Source organism: Hemiscyllium ocellatum, chromosome 16 (genome assembly GCF_020745735.1).
Source record: "Hemiscyllium ocellatum isolate sHemOce1 chromosome 16, sHemOce1.pat.X.cur, whole genome shotgun sequence".
Classification (NCBI taxonomy): Eukaryota; Metazoa; Chordata; class Chondrichthyes; order Orectolobiformes; family Hemiscylliidae; genus Hemiscyllium; species Hemiscyllium ocellatum.
Genome location: NC_083416.1, coordinates 81091461 through 81116093, shown reverse-complemented (window position 1 = coordinate 81116093; position 24633 = coordinate 81091461). Strand labels below are relative to the sequence as shown.

At 38.1% G+C, this 24633-nt stretch overlaps 1 protein-coding gene across 1 annotated transcript in view; it reads left to right on the top strand.

Annotated features, from left to right (window-relative positions):
• LOC132823514 (protein diaphanous homolog 1-like) overlaps positions 1–15190 on the top strand; it is a 342084-nt gene extending 326894 nt beyond the window's left edge. The window contains exon 28 of the mRNA XM_060837454.1: positions 13053–15190. Within this exon, the coding sequence (XP_060693437.1) occupies positions 13053–13225 (173 nt within the window). The 3' untranslated portion in view covers positions 13226–15190. The remainder of the gene's footprint in view (positions 1–13052) is intronic.
• Positions 15191–24633: the final 9443 nt, after the last annotated feature.

Sequence of the window (24633 nt, the reverse complement as noted above, 5' to 3'; positions counted from 1 at the left end):
GTGTGCCCCTATTTCACTTTTGGCTTGTTCCTCAAAGGTTAGGCTAGCTATAGCTATATACTTAACAATTAGATGGATTAAAAATAAGCTTCAATTTCTATTGTCACAGTTTAAAAACAAAGAACATATTTCAATAATGCCTTAGATTAGATTAGATAGATTAGATTACTTAGTGTGGAAACAGGCCCTTTGGCCCAACAAGTCCACACCGACCCGCCGAAGCGCAACCCACCCATACCCCTACATTTACCCCTTACCTCACACTATGGGCAATTTAGCATGGGCAATTTAGCATGGCCAATTCACCTGACCCGCACATCTTTGGACTGTGGGAGGAAACCGGAGCACCCGGAGGAAACCCACGCAGACACGGGGAGAACGTGCAAACTCCACACAGTCAGTCGCCTGGGTCGGGAATTGAACCCGGGTCTCAGGCGCTGTGAGGCAGCAGTGCTAGCCACCGTGCCGCCCACCATGCAAACTCACAATGTCCCAAGTATTTATACTTTTGATTGTAGCATTTACTGTGACATAAGAAGAACTATTCCCTGTTGCAAAAGGATCGAGAATTAGAAGGCACAAATTTAAAGCAAATGTGATGTGATAAAGAACTTTTTCACATGAATGGCTCAGGTCTGGAATACATTGTTAGGAAGTGTGATGGTGGTAGAGTCTATTTAAATATTAAATAATTATTGGATAGAATTACTATGCAATATAGGAAAAGCACACAAACAACACTAAGCCATAATTACTTAAAATTATTCCCTCAAGGTGGCTGTCCCAGTATTTATTGCCTATCCCTTGGTTGCCTTGGGTACCGTTGAATGGTAACTTAGACAAATTCAGAGGGTATTTAAAAGTCAGCCACATTTCTGAGGTATCCGGAGTCACTTACAGGGCAAATCAACAATGGGTGGCAGTTTTCTTCCACATTGGGGAATCAGTGCAGACGTAATGGGCTGCATGATCTCTTTCTGCATCATTATGAATCTGTGAAGGTAGGACCTCCAACAGTGCAGCGCTTGGCATTTTTGCAACTCTCTGACTCAGCCAAAAGCAGACCACTGAGTCACAGCTGACACCTTGAGAGAGCGCCATACTTTATGCATTATTTATTTACCTTTTCTCTATTGATGACATTCCCTGTTTAAAGTCAAATTTAGTAGCTGATGTCCTATGGTTAGTCCAATTTAGTCGGTGCACACATTTAAAAATTGCATCATATATTAGGTGTCCAAAATCAAATTTTCAGATTAGTTGATGATTTTCTGAGAACTTTGAATTATAAAAGAAGTGTAAAATTTCCTTATTTGTATATTTAATTCCCCTTACAATGAATCACATTTCATAGACTGCCTTAATCACTTGCTGTGCCAGCATGCTAACTTTTTAGAACCTTTGGACATTCATGTGCCAAGCTGCTCTCTGTACCACAGAGTTCTGCATTTCTCTCCATGTAAAAAATGTGCTGCTTTTCTATTCTTTCTGTCAGAATGGGTAAGTTCACATTTACCTGTTATGGTTCACCGCCCATTTTGTTTTTGTCCATTCACTTGATCTATCCATATGCATTTGCAGGTCTCCTTGTGTCCTTTTCAAAACTGAGCTTCCTACTTATTCTTATGTCGTCTGCACATTTAACCACCACAGATCTGATCGCCTCATTTGGGTCATTAATATAAAATATAATTAGGTGAAACCTCAACACTGATTCCTGTGCTCCTCCACATGTCAGCTCTTGCCAACCTGAAAATGACTCTTTATGCCTGCTCCCTGTTTCCTGTTAGCTAATGAATCTTCTGTTCATACAAATATGTTACCCACAACACCATGAGCTTGTGTTTTATGATGTGGTCCTTGTGGCACTTCATCACATGCGTCTGGATATCTAAGTACAGCACATCCACGTTTTCCTTTATTCGTGTTATTTGTTATTTGCCAAAAAGCTCCGATAAATAAGTCAAATATGATTTCCTTTTCACAAACATGATAGTTCTACCTGCATTATGATTTTCTAAGTGTCTTGCTTGAATCTCCTTAATAATAGGTTCAACTTTATTCCTAGATATTAAAATGTCATGTTAAGCTTAAGCTGTTGAGCTGTGAAAATAGAAACTGTATAATGTTTAATGTATGAAAAGATCGCAGCACTGAAATGCTCAGACCCACGTGTTTGTGATGGCTAAATAAGTTAAATTCCCTTTTTTTGTATGAGATGTAAGGATCAGATTCCATGATTTGCTTTTTTTGAAGCTCAAAGCAGTATCTTTTGGTTTAGACTAACTTGCCCAGGGAGAGAAATCATTGATTTGCTGTCTTGCTTGTCTGATCTTCAAAGCAATATACTTGGAAAGCTTGCATAAACCTTATATTTCTGGCCTTAAGAATTAAGTTTCCACTTAAACCATTTCTTAATTCACAACTCATTGTTCTTTTGCAATGTTCGAATGGTTAAAGTGAGTAAAAATGTAAAACACACAATTACAACTCCCCTTGCCCTCAGTTCTGACTTATCTAATGAACTGTTGTATAATCTTGTATGACATTGAATTGCTATTGCCAGCATGAGATGCACTTTTTAAAAAAAATCAGTGCTTAGGTTACAGCCAAATAATAATCCTCAAATGATGAAATGATTCAGCTTTGGTGTAGCACAAAAATACAGACCAGGAGATTGCATGACCAAGAACGTGCACAAACAACCCCACCACCCCATGGGGTCAAACGCTTTAACTCCCACTCCATTAAAGAAAGGATTACTCTGGTCAGTTTAAATTGCACAGTCTTGAATGTTTTATGGATTATACTATTCTTGGTTTAAAGAGGGAGTGTACCACTTATCTTGTCTAAATAATAGTTAAGTAATCGCATGTAATCCTTAATTTAATCTAACATTCATGCTTCTGAGTCAGATGGAAGTCTTAAGAAAGCACGTCGAAAAATTTAGCATGATTAGAAGTCAACATGGTTTTATGAAAAGGAACCCCATTTGACAAATTCAATCAGGTGAACAAAGGGGAGCCAGTAAATATAAGTACTTGGATTTCTAAAAGGAATTTGGTAACATGCTGCAGTTAGTACACAAGTAAAGACTTTGGAATTGCGAGGTGATTTATGAGTGTGGATAGACGTTTGGTTAATGGACAGAAATAGTAGGGATTGCCAGATGTTTTCAATTTGACAGGCTGTGACGAGAGAGTGCTACAAAGATCAGTGCTGAGGTCTCAACTATTTACGACTATGTGATGACTTCAACAAAGAAATTGGAAGTAATGCATCTAAAATAGCTAACTATACAAAGCAAGGTGAAATCAAGTTGTGAGGAGGATACAGAGGCTGCAAAGTGATATAGACAGTTAACTGAGTGAGCAGTAAGGTGACAGATGGTGTGATTTGAGAAAGTGAGAGACTATTCACTTTGTAAAGATTTTTAAAAAGACTATATCTTTCTTGGTGCAAAATTTATATATATTGATGTTCAGAGATAATTTGATGCATTCTTACAAGGAATAGAAGAGATTAGTATGCAAGCAATCAAGAAAGCAAGTTAAAAATCACACAACACCAGGTTATAGTCCAACAGGTTTAATTGGAAGCACCAGCTTTTGGAGCGACGCTCCTTCATCAGGTCGTTGTCGCAAGAGATTGGATGGGCCCTTTAGAGGCAAGAAGATGATTTATACTTAAGAGATGTAGGGAAAAGCTAAAGTATTCCATGTCATTGTTTACTATAAATGGCAGACACTGACAAAATATCAATAGAAGAAAACTAGAGGTAAGTGGATGGTTTAAAAAAAAAGTACACTTAGATTTTCCTATAAGCGGATGCACAAAAGTGCTGTTCATGATTTCAAAATGCCCCGAAACATTTTACATTAAACTAGCTACTTTTAGAGTATCATCACAATACACTCATCCACAGTCCCTTTGAAAGAAGAAAATGGCAAATTTACTTCTTATTAATCTGATATCTTTCTGTAACCATTAGTTTACGTGCCACAACAGAAACACTCAAGGGTGCTTTGCTGACATTCTAGGTTGCTTCAGTGATGTCATTCTCTATAATTGCACAGCATGACTGGAAATTGACTGTTTTACAAATTGTTCAACTGGAACCTTCTGCATGTCTCCCAGAAAATAATCCATTTCCACAAAAGACATTAAATGAATTGATCAATGTTATAATTTTCCTCCAGTAAAAAGAGATGTTTGATTATTAAACTATGTCATTTCCTCCTTCCTCCCCACAAATACTTCCCAACAACTTTAATATCAGAGAATAGGGGGAGAAAGCAGATGACTGGCACGCCTATGTCAGGTCAGCAGAAATTCTTTCCAAGTTGGTTCCCTCTGACCTGGAAATTCAATCAAGTCTGATTTGACATTTTAAGTTCCTACGATTACATGTTAGCGCGTGTATAATTTACATAATTTCTTGTCTCTCTCATATGGATTTCATAAGTTGAATAGTACAATATTTAATCTGTGATAACATTCATCAAGAATATTGGAGACATACTGGAGGCTGAAATCCACCGAGACTCATTTTTTGTATATAATGTAGTTTTATTCTCATAATCTAGTCATTATGTTGCATTTTTCTTTAATTCAATGTTTGGATGTGGGCAAAGCTGATATTTGTTGCTGATGGTTAATTATTTTGATCAGGAAATGATGAATCATCATCTTACTAGAACTGTGTGGCTTACTAGACTACTTCAGAGGAACTTATGAGTCTGGGAGGAAGTGGTGGCATAATGATACTGTCACCAGTCTAGTAATCCAGTAACCTAGATTCTAGGGACAAAATCCACTGTAGCAGATGGTGACATTTTATTTTAATTGATGTAACATCTGTTTTTAAAAGTTGTCCAACTGGTGGCAATAGATCCATTCCTGATTTTTATAAAAACTGATTTGATTCATTAATGTTCTTTAAGGAAATCCATATGTAGTTCACATGTGACTCCAAAACCCGAGGTATGTGATTTAAATTCCTTCTGAAATGACCCAGTCATGCTTGCTCAATGAGCAACCACAGCAAGGTCTGACAAAAGGAATAACCGTCCACATCGACCAAGGCAACAGCAACGACAACATCCAATCAGTAACATCTCTCTCACTTGCATCCTACTGCTCCTGAGTGAATCTCTACAGTGTGGAAACAAGCTATTCTGCCTATTCAGTCCGCACCGATCCTCCGAAGAGCATCCTAACCAGGTCCACCCTGTTACCCTATCTCTGTGACCTTGCATTTACCATGACTAATCCACCTAGCCAGCACATCCCTGGACATTATGGGTATCATGATTGATCCGCCTAACTTTAAATCTTTTAAATTGAGGGAGGAAACCAGAGGACCTGGAGCAAACCCTGCAAACACAGGGAAAATGTGCACACTCGACATAACAATCGCCCAAGTGTGGCATCAAACCTGGATACCTGGCGCTGTGAGACAGCAATGCTTACCACTAAGCCACCATGCCACCCATGCCTGTGCCACGTTTGCAGCTTGCATGGTTCTCAGATATTCCCAAAGCTGATGAAGAAAAGAATTTGTTTAGCAATTTGCCATGACCTCTCCATGTCTCAAGTATTGCACAGCATGAATTGCTTAAGTCTAGGTAAACATGGTAGTTGTTCTCCACCAGTAATGCTTCACAAGTCAACCCAGATCTGCTGTTCGTACATCTGGCTTTGATGTAATTGATTCAGGAATGAATATTGATTGGGACAGTGTAAGATATCTTTGCTTCTCTTTCAATGTATGGCTTCTTAATGCTACCTTGCACAAGCAGACAATGATTTGAGTTGGTGTGTGTGCTGAAGCTCTATCTCTGAAAATGTAATGCTTCCTTTATATGTAAATTATAAGCACGCAAATTGATGTGACTTTGAAGCTTCAGTCCTTCTGACCAAAATACAAGACCTGTAAACAGCTGAGTTAATTAACGAGATACAAAATAGCTAGAAAATACTGCAGGAGATGGCATTATTCTAGCAGCAAGGTAAATGTAGAAGCTGAGCGAGTATATTTGGAGGAGCTTTTCCTGATCCACTCGTGGAGCTGAAGCACACAATCCATGGATCCAGCAGGATTGCCAGAAACTGATCCACAACAATACCAGGTCCTTAGTAATCCTGTAATCTAAAATGTCATTCTGTCTAATGTTTAATAATAGATGTATTTGTTTAGCTATAGTATCTATTGTTTAGAATTTGATATTGTTTTTCTTCCTCAGCAAAAAGGTCTGTACCACTTCAGAAGAAAACCAATAGATGGTGTAAATTCACATCTGTCGGTAGACATATTCCTGGTGTGTGTGTTGTATGTATATACACACACACACACACACACACACACACACACACACACACACACACACACACACACACCATTTTTTGCTGACTTGCCCCTCAGTGTCTACATAGCCTCATACTTAGTATAAAGATTAAATACACTCACCAGATGAGTATGTATTGGTCACTATACATTTTAAAGTTTATGTTCTTGGTCATTTGCAAGGAATAATAATTTTAAGCAAATACAATATGTTCTTGGTTTGATCTCAAGCTGGGTGAAAGTAAGGGCACTACATTAATCTCTACTCTAGATGTAGTATTTGACATTGGACACTACATTGGACAAACAGGCAGAAAACTAGCCACCAGGATACATGCACACCAGCTAGCCACAAAAAGACATGACCCCCCTCTCACTCGTATCCTTACATACGGATGAGGAAGGACACCACTTCGACTGGAACAGCACATCCATCCTAGGACAAGCCAAATAAAGAGACACATGTGAATTCCTAGAAGCATAGCATTCCAACCGGAGCTCTATCAACAAACACATAGAGTTAGACTCTTTCTACCACCCCCTGAGAAAAAGAACAGGAAGGGACTTCACCACTGGAAATGACATCACCAACCCAAAGAAACCCATAAATATAAATAGAAAGCAGAACTTATCAACTGTGCTTCACCTGAGGCGCACTGAAGATGTTACCTAGTAGGGTGAGAAACATCTGGAAATGAACCTTCCAGCTCAGTGAGCAAGCCTACATCCAGAACCTCAACCTGCGCTGCAAATCTCAAAACTCATTAATCTTTGCAATTTCGGACCAATAGGAAGAAAAATAAGTCAGAATTGTCAGGTGAAGATTGGCTCAAACTCTGCTGTGATGCCTTTGCACGTCAGATAACCTGTTGATGCTTAGTCTGGCAAATGGTGATTAACTGAGATCCAGAGACTTTTTCAGCACTCGCTGAATTTGGCTTTCTCAAGCAGAGAAAAACCTCCTATGTCGTATGCATCAACTTGATCAGTCTGTTAACAATTCTTACTTGAAATGCCGTTAACATATATTAACTGTATTTAATATTACAATTCATTTAAGAAGCAGGCACAATTCTTCTGCTCATCCCTCCATTTTCAGGATGCTATTCATAGTTATCCCATATTTATGCAGACAAAAATAACCATTTCTAATGTTAGTAATTTCCTTGTTAACTGACTTGGTAGGGATGAAAAGCTTCTACTTTGTAATTAAACTAACTTTAAGTCGGAATAAAAGAAATTGCCTTGAAGACTCAAAATTCTATATATTTTTCAATTTAAGATAAGAAAATTAGAGAAATGTCATTTCAGTTTTGATTCTAATATAGCTTAACCAGTAATTTACTCACTTGTGTTTTACTCAATTGAAGACAATAGTTTAGACATAAGGGCAAAAAAAAATTATCCCCATTTCTTTAATTGATCATAGACTGTGGAGAATAATGCTTCTTTTATTATCTTCAACAATGCCCCATAATACCAGTTCAATTAGCTCATCTGAAGACAGTAATGAAACAAGTGGCCGTTTCTGGCATAATTGCACGTTTTAACACATTTGGTTGCAATGGACAATGGATTGCCAGCATTTATGTGCTGTGTGTTTATTTGTTCTTTCATTCCCATTAGGATTGAGGTTAAGGCTTCTTGAACTTTAGACCCTCAACCATTAAAGAAAGCTTCAATTCTACAATTCTGGGATTTTTTTCAAACTCCTGTTCCCACGTACCAATGGCACTATTCACTTGCATGCTTGTCGAGCAGTATATCATGAATATTTATCAGAAATGACTTTACTTATTTCCTGTTCTACATAGTTTAGATATTTGTGCAGTGCAATCACGACAAACAAAGTTGTCATTTGATTTCCTTGTTTAGATTTATTTTGAGTTGTTACAGTAAAATATTTAAATTTATTTAGTCACTGAACAAATGTTAACATATGTCCAGCTTCTGGGGCCCAAATGGAAGCACACTCATAATTTGATCTTTGCAATGACCTCCAAGGACAGAACATAAGCATATTCATAAGTGATTCAGAATTTAGGTATAGATTAGAAAGTTGACAGATTTTGTCACGTTGTACACCATGTTATTTTACCTTTGTCATTTGTAACTCTGTTGTTGGATGAGTAAAAAGAAAGTAAGGGAAATGTTTCCACTGTAACCTTTTTTCTACTGAATGCTGTTATGTTGTGAGAATGCAGACATTCCTTGTCGAGGCTGCTGGATGAATATTTTGGAGCGTATGGAAGACTAGCTGGCACTTCCCAACAATTTGACATGCTAGGAGAAAGTTAGATGGGACAGGATGGGAGTTCCAAGACACTAAAACAGAAATTGCTGGAAAATCTCCATTCTGGGACTTGAATTCTGAAGAAAGATCTCTTGATCTGAGATGTTAACTCTGCTTTCTCTCCACAGATGCTGTCAGACCTATTGAGTTTTATTAGCAATTTCTGGGGTTTTTTTCCAATTCCGAGCATCTGCAGTTCTTTTGGGAGGTCCAAGAGTTGTACTCCATAAACAGTATTCAAAATACATCTCAAATATTTTTTTTTATTTTTGCTGAATCTGATGAAATGTGAATTTTACCGTGGCAAAATGGTCAGTATTTGGATAAAGTTAAGATTATTTGATTTGATGGAAACATGTACACTGTGTGTTTATCTTGCTTCACGTAACACAAATGGTATTATTAGCTTCCAGCCTCCATATTCATTTAAATGATTTTTGATATGATTTGCCAGTGCAGTTACTATGGTCTGCTTTGAATTAATTGAGATTAATCAGTTTTAGGTTGATACGTTTTCCTCTCCTCTTATCCTTCGGACAAATCAGGAATATTCTGGGAGCTCATCTATTTCAGTGCCAATAAAATTGCCTCCAATTAACATTTTCTCTTTATTTCCTTTAGACTCAATGTTATCTCTCTCTGATACCAGTGACGACAGTGATCTGGTAAAAAGAAAAAAAAGACTGTTTTCCTGCTTGTTCCAGATTCCTATCCCACGATCTTAACCCTTTCAGTAATGCTGGGAAATCCCTTTTATATGGCTAACAACATTGGTGCAGAAAATGAACGGATTAACATTCTCCAGGCATAACCTGTCATTCTGATCATTGTTTTTGCTAAGTGAAAATAATTGTAAGCAAGAAGTAAAAAGCACAGCCAGCACATTTTCTACTTCTGCATAATTTCCCAGCCAGCAAAGATACAGTATGCCAAATGGCCTTCTCCCCTCAGCTGTATCATTTTACAGTTCACTTCAACATGTAAATGTTCTGACCTAAAATTTACACAAGTTTGTTCGTGTCCTACTTTCGCAATTCCGATCCATAGTGCTCTGACAATGTAGCTCTGATCTGATCTTCCATACCTCATATTTTCTATAAGGGTATCAGTTAGTGAGATGCCAAACCATAGGAACCATTTACTCCACTCTTAGTTGGTGCTTACACTTGATGCCAACAGCAGCATATTTCAGCAAATAAATAAGGAATGCAAGATGGATATGTAGTTTTTAATATATTATAATGGGAAAAATACTTGACAAGGTGTTCTGTAAAATTCAGGAAATGTATAGAAATGTTAACATGGTTTCATCAGTTTTTGAATTGGAGAAGGATTGCGAAAGACGACTGTTTTAGAAGCTTTGAAAATAACTGACAGAACACTAGATATATTTTGGGTGTTCAAGTTTGTATGTTTAATTCTAAAAGTTAACGCACGCAGGACCAAGATGGCATCATCTTTGCAGACATAGGTGGACTTGAATGTTGGATCATCCAAGATCTGCTTGAATGGCCAAATGGCCAAATCCTGCTCTGAATTTGTATGTTTCTGTGAGATGCATGTTCAGACTCTTCTTTGACCACACATTGCTCAATCAGTGAAAATTCTGTCATTTTTTTCTGTTGTCTTCCTGTCCAAAGTTGAACTTTGCTGCTAAATACAATCTAATTTCCAATTATTGCATACATATGTGAAGGAAGGTATAATTTGCTAAGAACCCTTATAATTGTATTCTTAAAAATCTTAACTGTAAAAGCAGTTTCTTGTTGCTACTAACTTAGCTCCCTCCCTAATGGTATTCTGGGTACACCAGTACACCAAATGGACTGCAGCAGGTCAGGAAGGCAATTCACCACCGTTTTCTCAAGGAATGGTCAATAAATACTGGCCAGTCTGTGCCACCCGCATCCTGTTAGTGAATAAATGAAATAAAACATACTGCCATTGCCTACCTTAACTATCAGTTCCATTGATATTGTTCTTGAGTGGCTCCTTAATCCAAGACCAGGTTCCACCCAATTCTATAAAGCTTATTCAAGAATGACAGGTTTAATGTTTGGTTATTCTGGCATTGTGACTTTCAGCAAATTGTTCCCAGCTTTACTGTAGTTTGGTTTGTTCCTCCTCCTTGCACTGATCCTAATTCCCTGCTCAATCCTTTGAGTGCTAACAGTGAATCCATACAACAAAGCCTTGGGGTTGAAGAATAAAGTTTACCTTTTGTTATATTAGGATAAACTTTGCATCTTTGGAAAATATCAAAGGAATAAGTTTGAAACACGTATTTTTAACTTTTACTCCTGTGCAGCACTTTTTGATCAGTTGAAGAATTCTGAAGGTGACGTGAAAAAAATCGCTCTAGGAATTAAAAGTGCATTAAATGAACCATATATTAAAAAGGTTGTTCAAACAATCTAACTATATTGAAAGTTTCTTTTTTGTAACTGCCAACTGATTCCTATTCCCAATGGCAGACCTATAACCTTTATTGGATTAACCCACACCACCAGAGGTTTAAAAATTGGTACTGAACAAACATGGCCCAAATTAATCAGGCCTGGGTCTACTCTGGTATGGCTACATGCATTTCACATGAATATTATAAAAGTTTTCCAAACCTACCTGACACTTCATTATAAAATGCCATTGCGAGTTCTTCCTCTACTGTATTTGGAAGTCTGTTGTCCCATGCAAGGAGTCTGTCTTGGCAGTAGGACGAGCTCCTGCTGAGAATTGTACCGTTGTAATGCTGATTTCGATAGATTTGAATGTCATTGTCAGATGCAATGTCATCAGCTTTCTCATTCCTCGTTCTGTGCTGCCAACTTCATTGGTGTTCATGCAGGAACCTTCCTAATTTTATTGGCCACCTTTAAATAATTATGTATTCTTTTCTACTTTAAGTAACAAGGTAAGGTGAGGATCCTTCATTTTTTCAATTCTTTTCCATTCTTTTAAACTTCTCACTGAGGAAAAATTCCATATGGGGAGTGGAAAGTAAGAAATGATTGGTTGCACTCCTCAACAAAGTAACTGATATCCATGTATGGCCCAAAGCGTTAACTGTGTTCAGAAACTTTAACCTGCAGGAGCACCAAAGCTGAGCCTGAATTTGTTCTGGTTTGTATTCACTCTCCAGTAAAAATTACTAGATGGCAGTCAACTACAAAAAATGTGACTATTTCTTCGATCCTCTTGCACATTTTATTTCATGTAAGGTAGCAGAACAGTCATAGACCACTTCCTGACACTGAATGAAGTAGAGCTTCAACCGAAGTACATCTTCAAGAAATCCCTTGTTAAAAATTGGAATCCTGCTCTTGATAAATGTCTCCTGTGTTTAGACAATGGCCTCTGTAATTTCTGTGAGAAAAGGTAGTGCCCACTTGTCTGTTCCAAAGTATAGCGTTCCTGTCACCGTGGACTAGCCTGTGTTGTCACAAACTTACCACATTTGCCTGCATGAACTCAGGCATTGGTTTCTCTACAATCCAGCATTATCCACTAGGGTTTGTGTCTGTTAACGTGAAGGTGCCTCTGTGATGATTAATTTTGAAGATTAGGATTATGAAAATAGATAGAACTTTTGAATGGAATGCATATGATTTCATTTAACCATTGTTTTAGGCTTTACATGGCATGATTTCATCAGTTTTGTTCTTCAAATTGAAGCAGATGAGGGGTTTACCCAAAATGATGTGTTGTGCATTTGTGTGGTTTCACTAATCTTTTTACATTTAAGTTGTTCTATCTCCCCCTCGTTCCCTCCCAACCCTGTCTCCTCCCTTTCCAGCATGCATTACTGACAGTGACTCTTAACTTTAACAATGTCAGCATGTTATTTCAATGCCGTTAACCATAAAGATTATCAGAAACCTCCATTTAGTTTGGCAGAAGATAACTGTTAACCTGACAGGCCTAGTCAACAAAATAATTTCATCTCTAGCCTATTTCCTGATGCAAACCAAGCTTTGACAGCAGGATCTGACAAAAACATGCATACCCACGCAAGATATCCTAAACCATCAGTACCAGTTGAATTTCAACCTTTCCAAACATAACTGAGTATGAAGAAAATGCGATGCTTTGCTGACCAGACTCCCAAAGTGTTTAAATGTACCACATGCTGTTAAAGCATTAGTGATATCTTCATTATCGCTCATTTAACTTAAAGTATGACAACAATAAATTCTCATGGTGGCTAAACCTAGCTGGAGTCTTTTGCTGGCAAGCTGTCATTCCAGAGTTGTCAGTACTGTCACTCAGTTGTAATATTTTCTGTCCTGGAATCATGCCTGAAATATTGGAAACTTCATAGCTTCAGGAGTCTGATCTCCAATTGCTAAAGCTAATGAGTATATTGTTGCAACATAACAGGAAGGCTAATGCCCTGTATCTTCTATCCTTACCCAGCTAATCGAAGAGGCAATGCTATGACTTCTATTCTTGCCAAAGAACTTACCAAGGACGATGCCATCGGTCAGACTGCAAGAAAGAAGCAGAAAGTAAATAATGAAGCGAAAGAAGTCACGACCCCAATGGAACAAGATGAGATGTTGGAGAGCATTCTTACACGTTCCAATTAAACCCATACGAAAATGTCTGGAATTTAATGTCACGTGCCATAAATCCATCTATTTTGGTTTGGTGCTTTTTTTTAAGTAATCTGAAGGTATGACAGTTGGATTTTTTGGGACTAATTTTATCTCACTTGAAGATGACGGCACTCGCCAGATGGGGCAGTGTGGCTGATATTTCAATGCATAATATTGTTCTCTGATATAAGTTTTTGGCAACGCTGCAGTGCAGACTTAGTCTGTCATAGGTGGCCCTCTCATATTTTGGGTGCCTTTGCTTATCTTCCTCAAGTTTTAAGCATATCTGTTGATTCCCATCTTTGATGGGTTTAATGTCAAACTCTCAAGTTAGAGAGATGAAAATAAATTTGTTTGCACATCAGCCTCATAGGCCACTTAAAATAAATCAGTAGGTGTTTCAAATCACATTCTTTCCTAATAGTCTTGTAAAAAATTTTATTGGAGACAGAGGGGAGACATTCTTATTGTATCACAGATCACACTTATGACTATTAATAGACAGATGTCGCATAAGAGCTGTCAAGTAGCAAGTTATTTTCGAACTGGAAAAAGCACTTGGCCCACCCGTGTTAAACATCTATACACAGCATTGAAACACATATAAGAACAAAGTGTTAATTATTTTATGAACTATAAAGCCAAAAGTTAAAAATAAATATAAATGATGATCAATATGTTGTAAAGTTGGAGATACAGAAATGCAGCTGTGCTTATTCCCTTTTTAATATCATTGCCTCATTGCTACTCAGCTGATTTTTATATTCTCTCTCCTGCACTGTCCACTGAAATATTGGTGCAGTGACTCTAGAAGTTCACCAAACAGAAAGACTTCTAGATTTGCTTTGAGCTTCACAGAACTGCTGACCTTGTACTTTACAGAGGTAGTTTCCACTCTGGGAGGGATCACATTTTAGAATTTTCTCTGTTGAATCAGGAAAATATGACAAATTAGTCATTGCCAAATGCCATATATTAGTTTGAAAGCTGTGGTCAATCATTTTTACTTATATTGAACCCATTCATGGATAAGTATGGCAAACCATGAAATGTATTCTTGTCACCCTGTTCACATGAAGCTTCCCGAGCTTTGCTGGATCATTCCTCTGTTTTTTTTCCCAATTCTGTTTCTAAGTCACATTTTATGCCTTTAACAAAATCCTAAAAAAGTAATATTCCAATGCAGCAGTTGGGATGGTCTTACATCCATGATCATAGTTTATCAATCCCACTGGAAGGGAAAGCTACACCAACAAACAAACTTTTACCAAACTACATGATTTATTATGTTGCCTGTGGAAAATATTTCCCCATTATTTCTATTCTGTCCTAGTCCCCCTTGTTTCTATCTAAACAGTGTTATGTATGGTAGAATATAGTCTCTATATGTTGGTAAATAACTTTTAATATAGTGTTTGTTGTAAGCCATAACCACAACAATTCATCTGGTCTACTTGAGAAAGCTATCACTTATGCCTTCAAGATTCTTTCAATTCAATTTCCTTCCACTAACAACATGTTATACCCACACTGGAGGATAAGCAGTGAAGAAACGATTCAAAACAAAGCTCTGTTGATTTCTTCTGATTTGAAATTGGAGAGAAAATGAGAACCAGAGGAAAATACCCCGAAAAGTGCCTTCCATTGATCGTCTAAAATAATACCATTGCTCATTTTAAATTTAGGTTGAGAAGTTTTAATTCCTGGCAAATTAAATATTTGATTATAATGAGCTCAACTACTAATTTGTTTTAGGTGGCTCTGACTTAGCAATTCAGGTGATACTTATTCTTTCTGATCCCTGCTGAGACCCATCATCTCAACTAAGTGATGGGAATTGCCTTGGGGTTCATAGGATTTTGCTGCTGTGTGTAGACATGTTCCAGAGTATGAACCTTTTCACACCACCTTCAATAGCTGTAACTTCTCTCCTAGCCTTTTTTTTTGGGGGGGGGGGGGGGGAGTTATTTGGGGATATTTTTCCACTAAATGGCTTTCCTTAAATTTTGAAAATATCAAGTGACTGGGGTGCAATTTGAACTTTTTCAAGCTAATGTTTTACTACCTACAAACAAAGCCGCACTTTACAAGTGAATTTTCTATAGAATTTATATTTGAAAATTAAAATTATGTTTGACCAGTGGAATCTTCCCACAGTTCAAAGCATTGTGCACACTTGAAGTGTTCTGATGAAGTAGAAATGGTTACATAGCTGAAGACTTATGTTGCAAAAAGCATCCACCAGTCCTTGACTTTCAGTAGTGTCTGATTAATTCCCCCTTTTCAATTATTTACTGCCTTCCTGATTTGAGCTGGACCAAGCAACTGGAGTTCTTTCAGTAGTGTAAGCCTGTCTGTATTTATTTGAACAAAATCCATTCAGCTATCAGAAAACTGCAATTGCACTAATTCATGGCGGTTGATAAAGTTGAAACATTATTTGAGTGATTTTTAAGAGATTTGTCAAATGTGTTTGAAAAACCTAGTTTCATATTGTCAAAATTTAAATATAGATCAACCCTGACCAGGACTGTACATCAAACCCAACAGATTTCTCTATTTGTCTCGACTGACTTGATTTGCTGTCCCAGGTAAATCTAAACTTTCCATTAAAAGCCAGTTTTTGAGCAGTAACGAATCGCTTGCTTCAGCATGAAAATGCAGTTAGGTTCTGATGCTGTGAGTCAACTCTGACTTGAGCAATTTGAATTGTCTACCAAGTAAAATCCACAGTAGAGGGTTAAATCCTGATTAAAAAAACAATGTGAAACATCAGTCAAATGCACCACTGGGGGCCAGGTGCAACTGGAGTTTAGCCTCTTTTCTCTTAGATCACCTCTGTATGCCAAGTGATTTTGTTCAACCAAACAATATTCACTGGCCAGCATTGTAATACAATTGCAATACCACCAATATTGTCCCAGAACACGAGTTGTTCTACTAGTCCATGTGAAAATATTCTTAATCTTTAAGGTGTGACTGCTCCTTGGCATAAGCATTTACTAAACATTATATAATGCTGAACTAGAGGCATTGTTAGTATTTTGCCTTTCTTTTAACCAGCATTTCCCTGTCATTTCCCTTTGCCATTCCCTCTTTGCTGGAAGTGGGCTTTTGATCAGTAATACTGTAATGTGGATTCCTTGTGGTTTAACTTTCAGTGCATGTACTGGAACTTGGATGTATTTAGATCCAAGGGAAGTGTTTTTCCAACCAACATAATTGTTAGATATAAGCAATACACAGGTTTTTTTGGTAATTAGATTGATAGAGCTTAGACTTCTTTAATGTGCAAATAGTAGTACACTGACCTCTATGACTTCAAAAAGAACGTGAGTCATTAAGAACTGGACAACTTTGGATTACGTCACAGGTGTTTTTTTTAAGACATGTGAGCAACATAAGAGAGCAATTTGTTTGAATTGTTTCAACTTCACCCTGAAGGGCACTGCCCTTGCTGGGAAACTATTCTCTCAAAGACATTCCACCATTTTCTAAGTGATCATTCTTTCATACATATGACTGCCAATTAATCACCCCTGGACAGCATCCCACTGAGCCAATTCTTAAAGCCTGTACGTACTGAACACTGGATATGCCAGAGTTACATTAAAAAGCTGCACTGAGTGAAAGAAAGGTCCTGCTGGAACAATTCATGAATTTGTGCTGTAAATATGGCTCTTATTGACTTAAGCTATTGAAGATGCCAGAATATCCCTGACAAATGAGATTTTAAGCACTTTGAGGGCGATGATGAGGTAATCATAAGAAAAAGTGGTATCAAAATAAGAATTCATCCAAATCAAGTTACTGAGCTATCGAAAGCATAGATTTTGAGGAGGTGATCAGAAATCTTTTTATTCTACTGACTGCTTTGTAGAAGATCTGAGAAATATGTGTTCCATTTATATCTGAACCCTGTAGGTTTACACAATTACTGTAGCCCATTGATTTAGATTGTCAGTCATTTCAAATCATGGTTAGGGTACTGTGGAAAGAGTGGGACCAATGCTAGAATTATTTCTTTTCGTTTTGAATATGTAAAGGCTGCATTAGAAAGTTGTAATTTGATTTATTTTCTGCATTTATTTCACATATGTATATTATTTTGATTTACATGTTGACAGTTTTGTTTGAGAATATGTCTATGTTAGTAAAAGTTGCTGGTCAGCTGGTTTTCAATTTCTGTTGCCCATCATATCTTGTGTATTGCAATATTTTAAGTATAGGATACCCACAATAACATCTGTTATTTTACTGGTCTCTACATTTTCTTCAGTGCTGGAATTCACTCAGGAAAGGGTATCTCTAAGATGGTTGGCAGCAAAATCATACAGTACTTCAGATTATAAATTTAGGAACAAATGTACCAAGTGACCTTGACTGTCATAACTCACCAATCCTGAGAGGAGCTGAGCTCCCGAGTTATACTCCTCCATACTAGAATGTTTAATTTCTTTCCCCCACTCTGATCATTTTCCCTACTGCTTTGTGCATATTTTAATAAATAAAGGAATAGGTAATAAATAATTGTTAGATTTTTTAGAATTTTGGGTGACACTGTCTAAGAGTCACACTTGTTATAGTTGGATGACGTAGTGACATTTGCTGCTTAAGAAGGATTTTCTGGAAGTCACGGCTGGAATAAAACAATACCAGAGAATGTATCTTTTACAATAATTCTACTGTAGAGTGCCTGTTTATATCCATAATTTGCAACTAGGTCCAATTGAAAAGCAAATCCATCTGCTTTACCAGGAGTCATGTAACATGAGTGTAAGTAAGGAATGTCCTGTATACTAATACCTGCCCAAGGATAACATGTCAAGATTGATATTCATTCAGTGTTGTGTTATTGCGAATTGTTTTTTTAAAACTCTGTCAAACCACTGTTCATTTTTATTAGATAAAGGAATGCATCCACTTTATTTACCGGTTGTAATCAGAAGGTTGCCTTTAGATTGAATTATCCACATTAGGGGATAGGATGCAAGAAAATTCCAGAATATTATGCTGTTTTCCTCAGTAATAGAGTGTTTTATTTTATTGTAACAATGTCACTGGAGCTGTCAGGGCTAAATGAGTATTATTTATCTTTCAAAGTCAATGAATTGTAAAATACATGAAAATCAGCATCACTTTCATAAGTTCTTTTTCTTAAAACCACTTGAATGTGATGGAAATATGTATTCTAATTGCTTAGAGATTTTTTAAAAAAAAGCTATGGCCTGAGGTATTTAAAACTTGCAACTATTAAGCCATTTCATCTCAATTCATAGTGCAGGCACCGAGAATCTAAATTGGCCAAAGCTGAGACTTTGGTTGCTAGGAATATTGTAAGAATAATGAAATATGCTTTTTCAAAGATTTTTCTTTTTTTCATAGAAATTGTTTCTTGCTTTGAAATCTAATTGTATCAGATTTCTGATTTGAATTGTAAATAAAAAGTATTTTATCAAGCTACCTTGCTTTGTGAGATTTTTTGAATTGCTGCTATCTTGCTGCCACTAAGATCAGATTTTTATTAACTTTCGCATTGTTTTCCAACGTGGCTAACTTTAAGGTACCTAAGACAGTATTACCTCTTTTTCCAGTCCTGCAAGACTTCAACATCCCACACAAAATCTTCTATCCTTTTAGTTTTCTTATGATATTGATAAAGTTCATTCTCAATACTGCATGTTAAAATTAGCCTCGCAATTACAAAGTATTTTTAGATATCCAAAGGATGTTAATTATGATGTTTATATTGCAAATTAGCTTCTTTAAAAAAGCACAAGGTTTTCACAGCAGTCTTGACTTCAAGGTAATAAAATCCACCTTTAAAAATAGTTTCAAGGTGGCCACTTCTGTAAAGGTCGAATGAGCAGTTCAGTCCAAATTGATTTGCAATAGTATACTAATATATTGTGAATAGCAAAACCTTCTGAAAACACTTCAGTGCTGCAGGAGTTGCAGTTAACTGCTTCAATAACACTTGCCCTATGATCACCTCCGGTTTTCTAATCTTAAGCCTTGCTTGTGGGTTGGTAATAAGACAAATAGGAACAGAAGTAGTAGGCTGTTTGGCTCCTCAAACTCCTGATAGAGGGCTTATATTCGTTGATTCTCCTGCTCCTCGGATGCTGCCTGACTGGCTGTGTTTTTCCAGTGCTACACACTTTGACTCCTCAAACCTGCTTTACTATTCGATAAGGTGATGGCTGATCTGTTATTCCTGCCCTTTTTCTGCAACCATTGATTCCTCTACTAATCAAGAATTTATCTATCTCAGCCTCAAATATAACCAAGGACTCTGCCCCCACAGCTGTCTGCAGCAAGGAGTTCCAAAGACTGTCAAACCTTTGGGAAGAAATTCTCATCTAAGTTTGAAGTTGGCACCCCTTTATTCTGTGACAATGCCATCTGTTCATACACTTTCCCATGAGAGTAAACATCCTCTCAGCATTTACCCTGTTAAGCCTTTAAGAATCTTAAATGTTTCAATGATATCACCTCTCATTCTTCTAAACTGTATTGAAAGAGCTCTAAAGTGTTCAACATTTGCTCATAAGACTGACCCTCCCTGTTGTCATGATGTGGGGGAGATGGTGTTGGATTGGGGTAGCCAAAGTTAAAAATCACACAACACCAGGTTATAGTCCAACAGGTTTATTGGATTTCTCGTCACATGTACCAAGGGACAGTCAAAAGCTCTGTCTTGCAAGAAATACGGGCAGATCAGAGTTATGTAGTATAGATCAGTCAATAATTGATAAATAGCAAAGCAAAAACACAGGTACAGGTGAATGCTAAGGGTTTGAGAGTCCATTCAGTACTCTAACAACAGTAGGGTAGGAACTGTTTTGAAATGGGCTACTACGTGTGTTCAGGCTTCTGTACCTTCTCCCTGACGGTAGAGCTTGTAGAAAAGCATTGCCAGGGTGGGATGGATCTTTGAGAATGCTGACGGCCTTTCCTTGACAGCGGGCCTGGGAGATGGTTTCTATGGATGGGCAGTTGGACTTTGTGATTGGGCAGAGTTCACCACTCTATAACCGTCTCCGATCTTGAATGGTACAGTTGCCATACCAGGTAGTGATACATCCAGACAGAATGCTCTCGATGGCGCACCTGTAAAAGTTAGCAAGGGTATTCGCCGTAATGCCAGATTTCCTCAGCTGCCTGAGGAGGAAGAGACATTGTTGGGCCTTTGTAACCAGTGCATCCACATGAAGAGTCCAAGAAAGCTTGTTGTTGATGTACACTCCCGGGAGCTTGTCACTCTCCACTTGGTCCACCTCTGTTTATTTGGAAGCACCAGTTTTAGATTAGATTAGATTAGATTTACAGTGTGGAAACAGGCCCTTCGGCCCAACAAGTCCACACCGACCCGCCGAAGCGAAACCCACCCATACCCCTACATTTACACCTAACACTACGGACAATTTAGCATGGCCAATTCACCTGACCCGCACATCTTTGGACTGTGGGAGGAAACCGGAGTATGTGCAAACTCCACACAGTCAGTCGCCTGAGTCGGGAATTGAACCCGGGTCTTCAGGCGCTGTGAGGCAGCAGTGCTAACCACTGTGCCACCGTGCCGCCCACAAGTGCTGCTCCTTCATCAGGTGGCTATGGAATGAGATCATAAGACACAATTCATTAGCAAAAGATTGCAGTGTCATGCAACTGAAATGATATATTCAACAACCTAGATTGTTGTTGTGACCACTCTGCAATTACTTTCCTGAATCCTTGTAAGCTACTGCATCCATTCACACTGTGGGCTCCAGCTCCACCACTGCTGTAACTTATCTCCAAGTGTTACCTTCCTATATTGTTCAGTCTTTTAAATGTTAAACTCAATGTTATTTTGTCATTATTTGTTCATAGAATGTGGGTGTCACTGGCTACCATGTCATTTATTGCCTGGCCTAATTCCCGAGAGTGGAGTCATGTACATTATTGTGGGTCTAGAGTCACACATACACCAGACTAGTTGAGGATGGCTGATTTCCTTCCCTAGAGAGTATCAGTGAACCAGTTGGGGTTTCTTTCGTGACAATCGAAAGTGTTCACATGGTTGTCTTTAGGTCAGATTTTTATTGAATTCAAATTTCGCCATCTAATGTGGTGGGATTTAAAACCATGTTCCCAGAACATTAACGTGGGGCTGTGGATTACCAGTCCAGTGACACTATCACTACTTCCTGCAAGACAAGTACAGATGAGACCATTTGGTTAATTGTATCTTAACTTCATCAATCTGCCTTCACTTTGTTAGCCTCCAGACTGTTGCATAACAAACCAAATATTTAATTGAATCCGGGGTTGTACCATTTAAAAGTTCCGGACGTATCACTCCTACTTTTATTAGTTAGTCAATGCCCTATCATGTCACGTTAATCATATTGACACAGCAGCTGTTCAAATAATGTTTGGAGACAAAAAGAGTTATGAGTGCATTTCTTGCATTGTCATTGTTAAAGTCTTTACTCTGATCTCCTTCTCCATTTATCAATGTGATGGCAAGCAAGAGCAAATGTTCTTTGCTTCAGATGATCAGATCTGAATTATTTAAATGTTTGGAACAGTTTTTGAGACTTTTCAGCCAAACCGTATGTCTGGTTAGATTTAACCCAGTTGCTTTTCTCCTCTGTGACATTCACTCAGAATTGTTTCATATTATAACCTGTAACTCAAGAATGCCCAAGTGACCAGCCTGCAGCCAACGTGTGGACTGATCTCAATCAGTTGAGTTTCTGAAGGTCAGACAGCTCAGTCTAGTTAATATTTATCTAATACTGCCGTGAGAAAGCTGTTGCATTTGAGTCAAAAGATTGTGGGTCCGCTGCTCCCCACCCCCGTTCCCGAAACTCCCATCCCTCTCCCAGATTGAAATGGTTAATATGTTTAAGGTTAAGCAGAGCACATCTCCTAAAGTCCTTATCAAGACCTGTCCCTGAACCAACACCAGTAAGAAGAGACTGACCCCACCACAATTGGGTGGTATGGTAGCTCAGTCGTTAGCAGTGCTGCCTCTCATCATGAGTGACCCAGGTTCGATTCCAGCCTTGGGCAACTGCGTGGAGTTTGTGCAATCTGTCGGTCTGTGTGGGTTTCCTCCAGGTGCTCTAATTTCCTTCTACAGTTCAAAAATGTGCAGGTTAGATGGGTTTGCCATGTTAAATTACCATGATGTCTAGGGATGTGTGGGCTAGGTGGATTAGCCATGGGAAATGCAGGGTTTTACAGGTATAGGTTGGAAGGATGAATCTGGTTGGGATGTTCTTCAGAGGGTCGGTGTGAACTCAATGGGCTGAATGGCCTGCTTCCACAATGTAGGGATTTCATGATTCTATGATCAAGGAGTAAACACTTACTTGAAGTTCTTCATTGCCTAAGTGTTTTATGAAAAGGTGAATGATGCAAAAGACAGATCCAAAGTAAGCAGTGCAGATAAAACTTGTCTGTTTATTGATGTTCCTGGCATGACATGACTTCAGTATGATTGAAGGCAAATTTGGATTTACATTTGGAAAGTTCGTGGATATTTCAATGTGTGGGATGGTTTGAGGAGTGAAGGCACCAATGAAGACAGTAAAGAAACATCACATTGATAAGCTAATGTAATATAATTATATTGATCTAGGAACAGGGCCTTCAGCACCTTAAATGGGAAACAGGACATGGTGGAATAAATGAAGGTTGAAGAGCAAAATTTGAAGGCAGGAAAAGGGGTGAACATTGTTAGGACTTTGTCAAGAGGGAAATATGAACGACGGGGATCTACTGAAAGTGTGTGTGTTGGTTGTGGTTGGGACAAAAGCAAAGTTGTTGATGCTGAGCTAAAGGGCAGGGAAGTAAGAGGTTGGAGTTCAAGTGGTTTTCCAAGAGTTTGCTTTCAATAGAACAATCGATGCAAAAGGAGTTTTCACTTAAGCTAATGTGTGCAATTTGGTAGATAGGGTCTTCAGATGCATGCTTGAATAGTAGCCTGATTATAGTCTGAATGTTGGAAGCATCTAAATGTAATTCTGATGAGATTTTTTTTCTCAAGTTAATAGCTGCACTGGATCAGCCAAATAAACTCAAACCGTGATTTTGTTCTCTGTTTGTTAATTGGAACCTGTCCCTGATTCTGTTAAAGAGATTCAGTGTAATTATCACAGTAAAGGTTAGTGGCAGGAGATCTTGTCATTCTTCAAGATATTCTCAGCAGCTGCAGATGTTTCAAGTAGTTTTCAGTTGAGGCACTGAGTGCATCAGCAATTGTGGCAACTGGTGTATGTCACTGCAAACATTACATGCTTTTTAAACCTGTGTTGTTCACAGAATCATGCATAAATACGTCAAGGCTCGCTGCATCACTCCATTCATGAATACACAGCGTAGTGAGACGATCAGATATAGGTGAGAAAGTTACCAGGGTTGATGGCACATGGGTGAAAGTGCAAGGAGGGATGGATGGAATGGTCAGTGATTTGCCACACAGGTGAATAGCTTGCTCTCTTGACAAGAGTTGAGCATGTGGAATAGGCGAGGTACCTGTGGAACCATTCCCTGGCAGTACTCAATAATAACAACAACAACAACAACTTGTATTTATTTCATATCTTTATTAAAATGCCTCAAGGTAGTACACTGAAGTATTATAAAACATGAGTTAACCCTGAATCATGTAGGGATATATTAGGGTAGGTGTCCAAAAGCTTGATCAAAATATAGGGTTTAAGAAGTGTTTCAAAAGAGAGAAGTTCAGGAGGGAATTTCAAGGCTTCGGGCCCAGATAAGTAAATAGTGCGGTGATGTATTCTTATTTAAGGACAACAAGAAACTGTACTGTGAACATGTTGGGTTAAAGGGTTTTACCAAGTTATTAAAGGAAGACTTTTTTTATTTGGAATTGTTCAGCATGTGACTAACCTGCTAATCACTGAAAATCAAGTAATGTTGGAAAGTGATAATCAAAACTTTTAAGAGGGAAGGACATGAGGCTCGTTGCTTGTCAATGTTGAATTGGAAGAATTAAAAATCACAGGTTATAATCCAACAGGTTTGTTTGGAAGCACTAGCTTTTGGAGCACTGCTGCTTCATCAGGTGGTTTCGGAGCAGCTAGTGCTTCCAAATAAACCTGTTGGACTATAACCCAGTGTTGTGCGATTTTTAACTATGTCCATTCCAGTCCAACTCCGTCAACTCCAAGTCATACTTTGGAAGAGATTGGACCTATCTGCTGAAGGTTATCCAGCCGCACTCTACTGCTATTGGTTTCTGTCTCAGTTCCATCTCTGAGTTCCATCTCAGTGAAATATTTCTGGAAACCTGAGAAGATTTCAGATATCAATTTCTGTAACTACACAGCAAACCTGAAAGCTGAGCTGTTATTTCTGTCCAAAGACCCAAGTCTAACTGA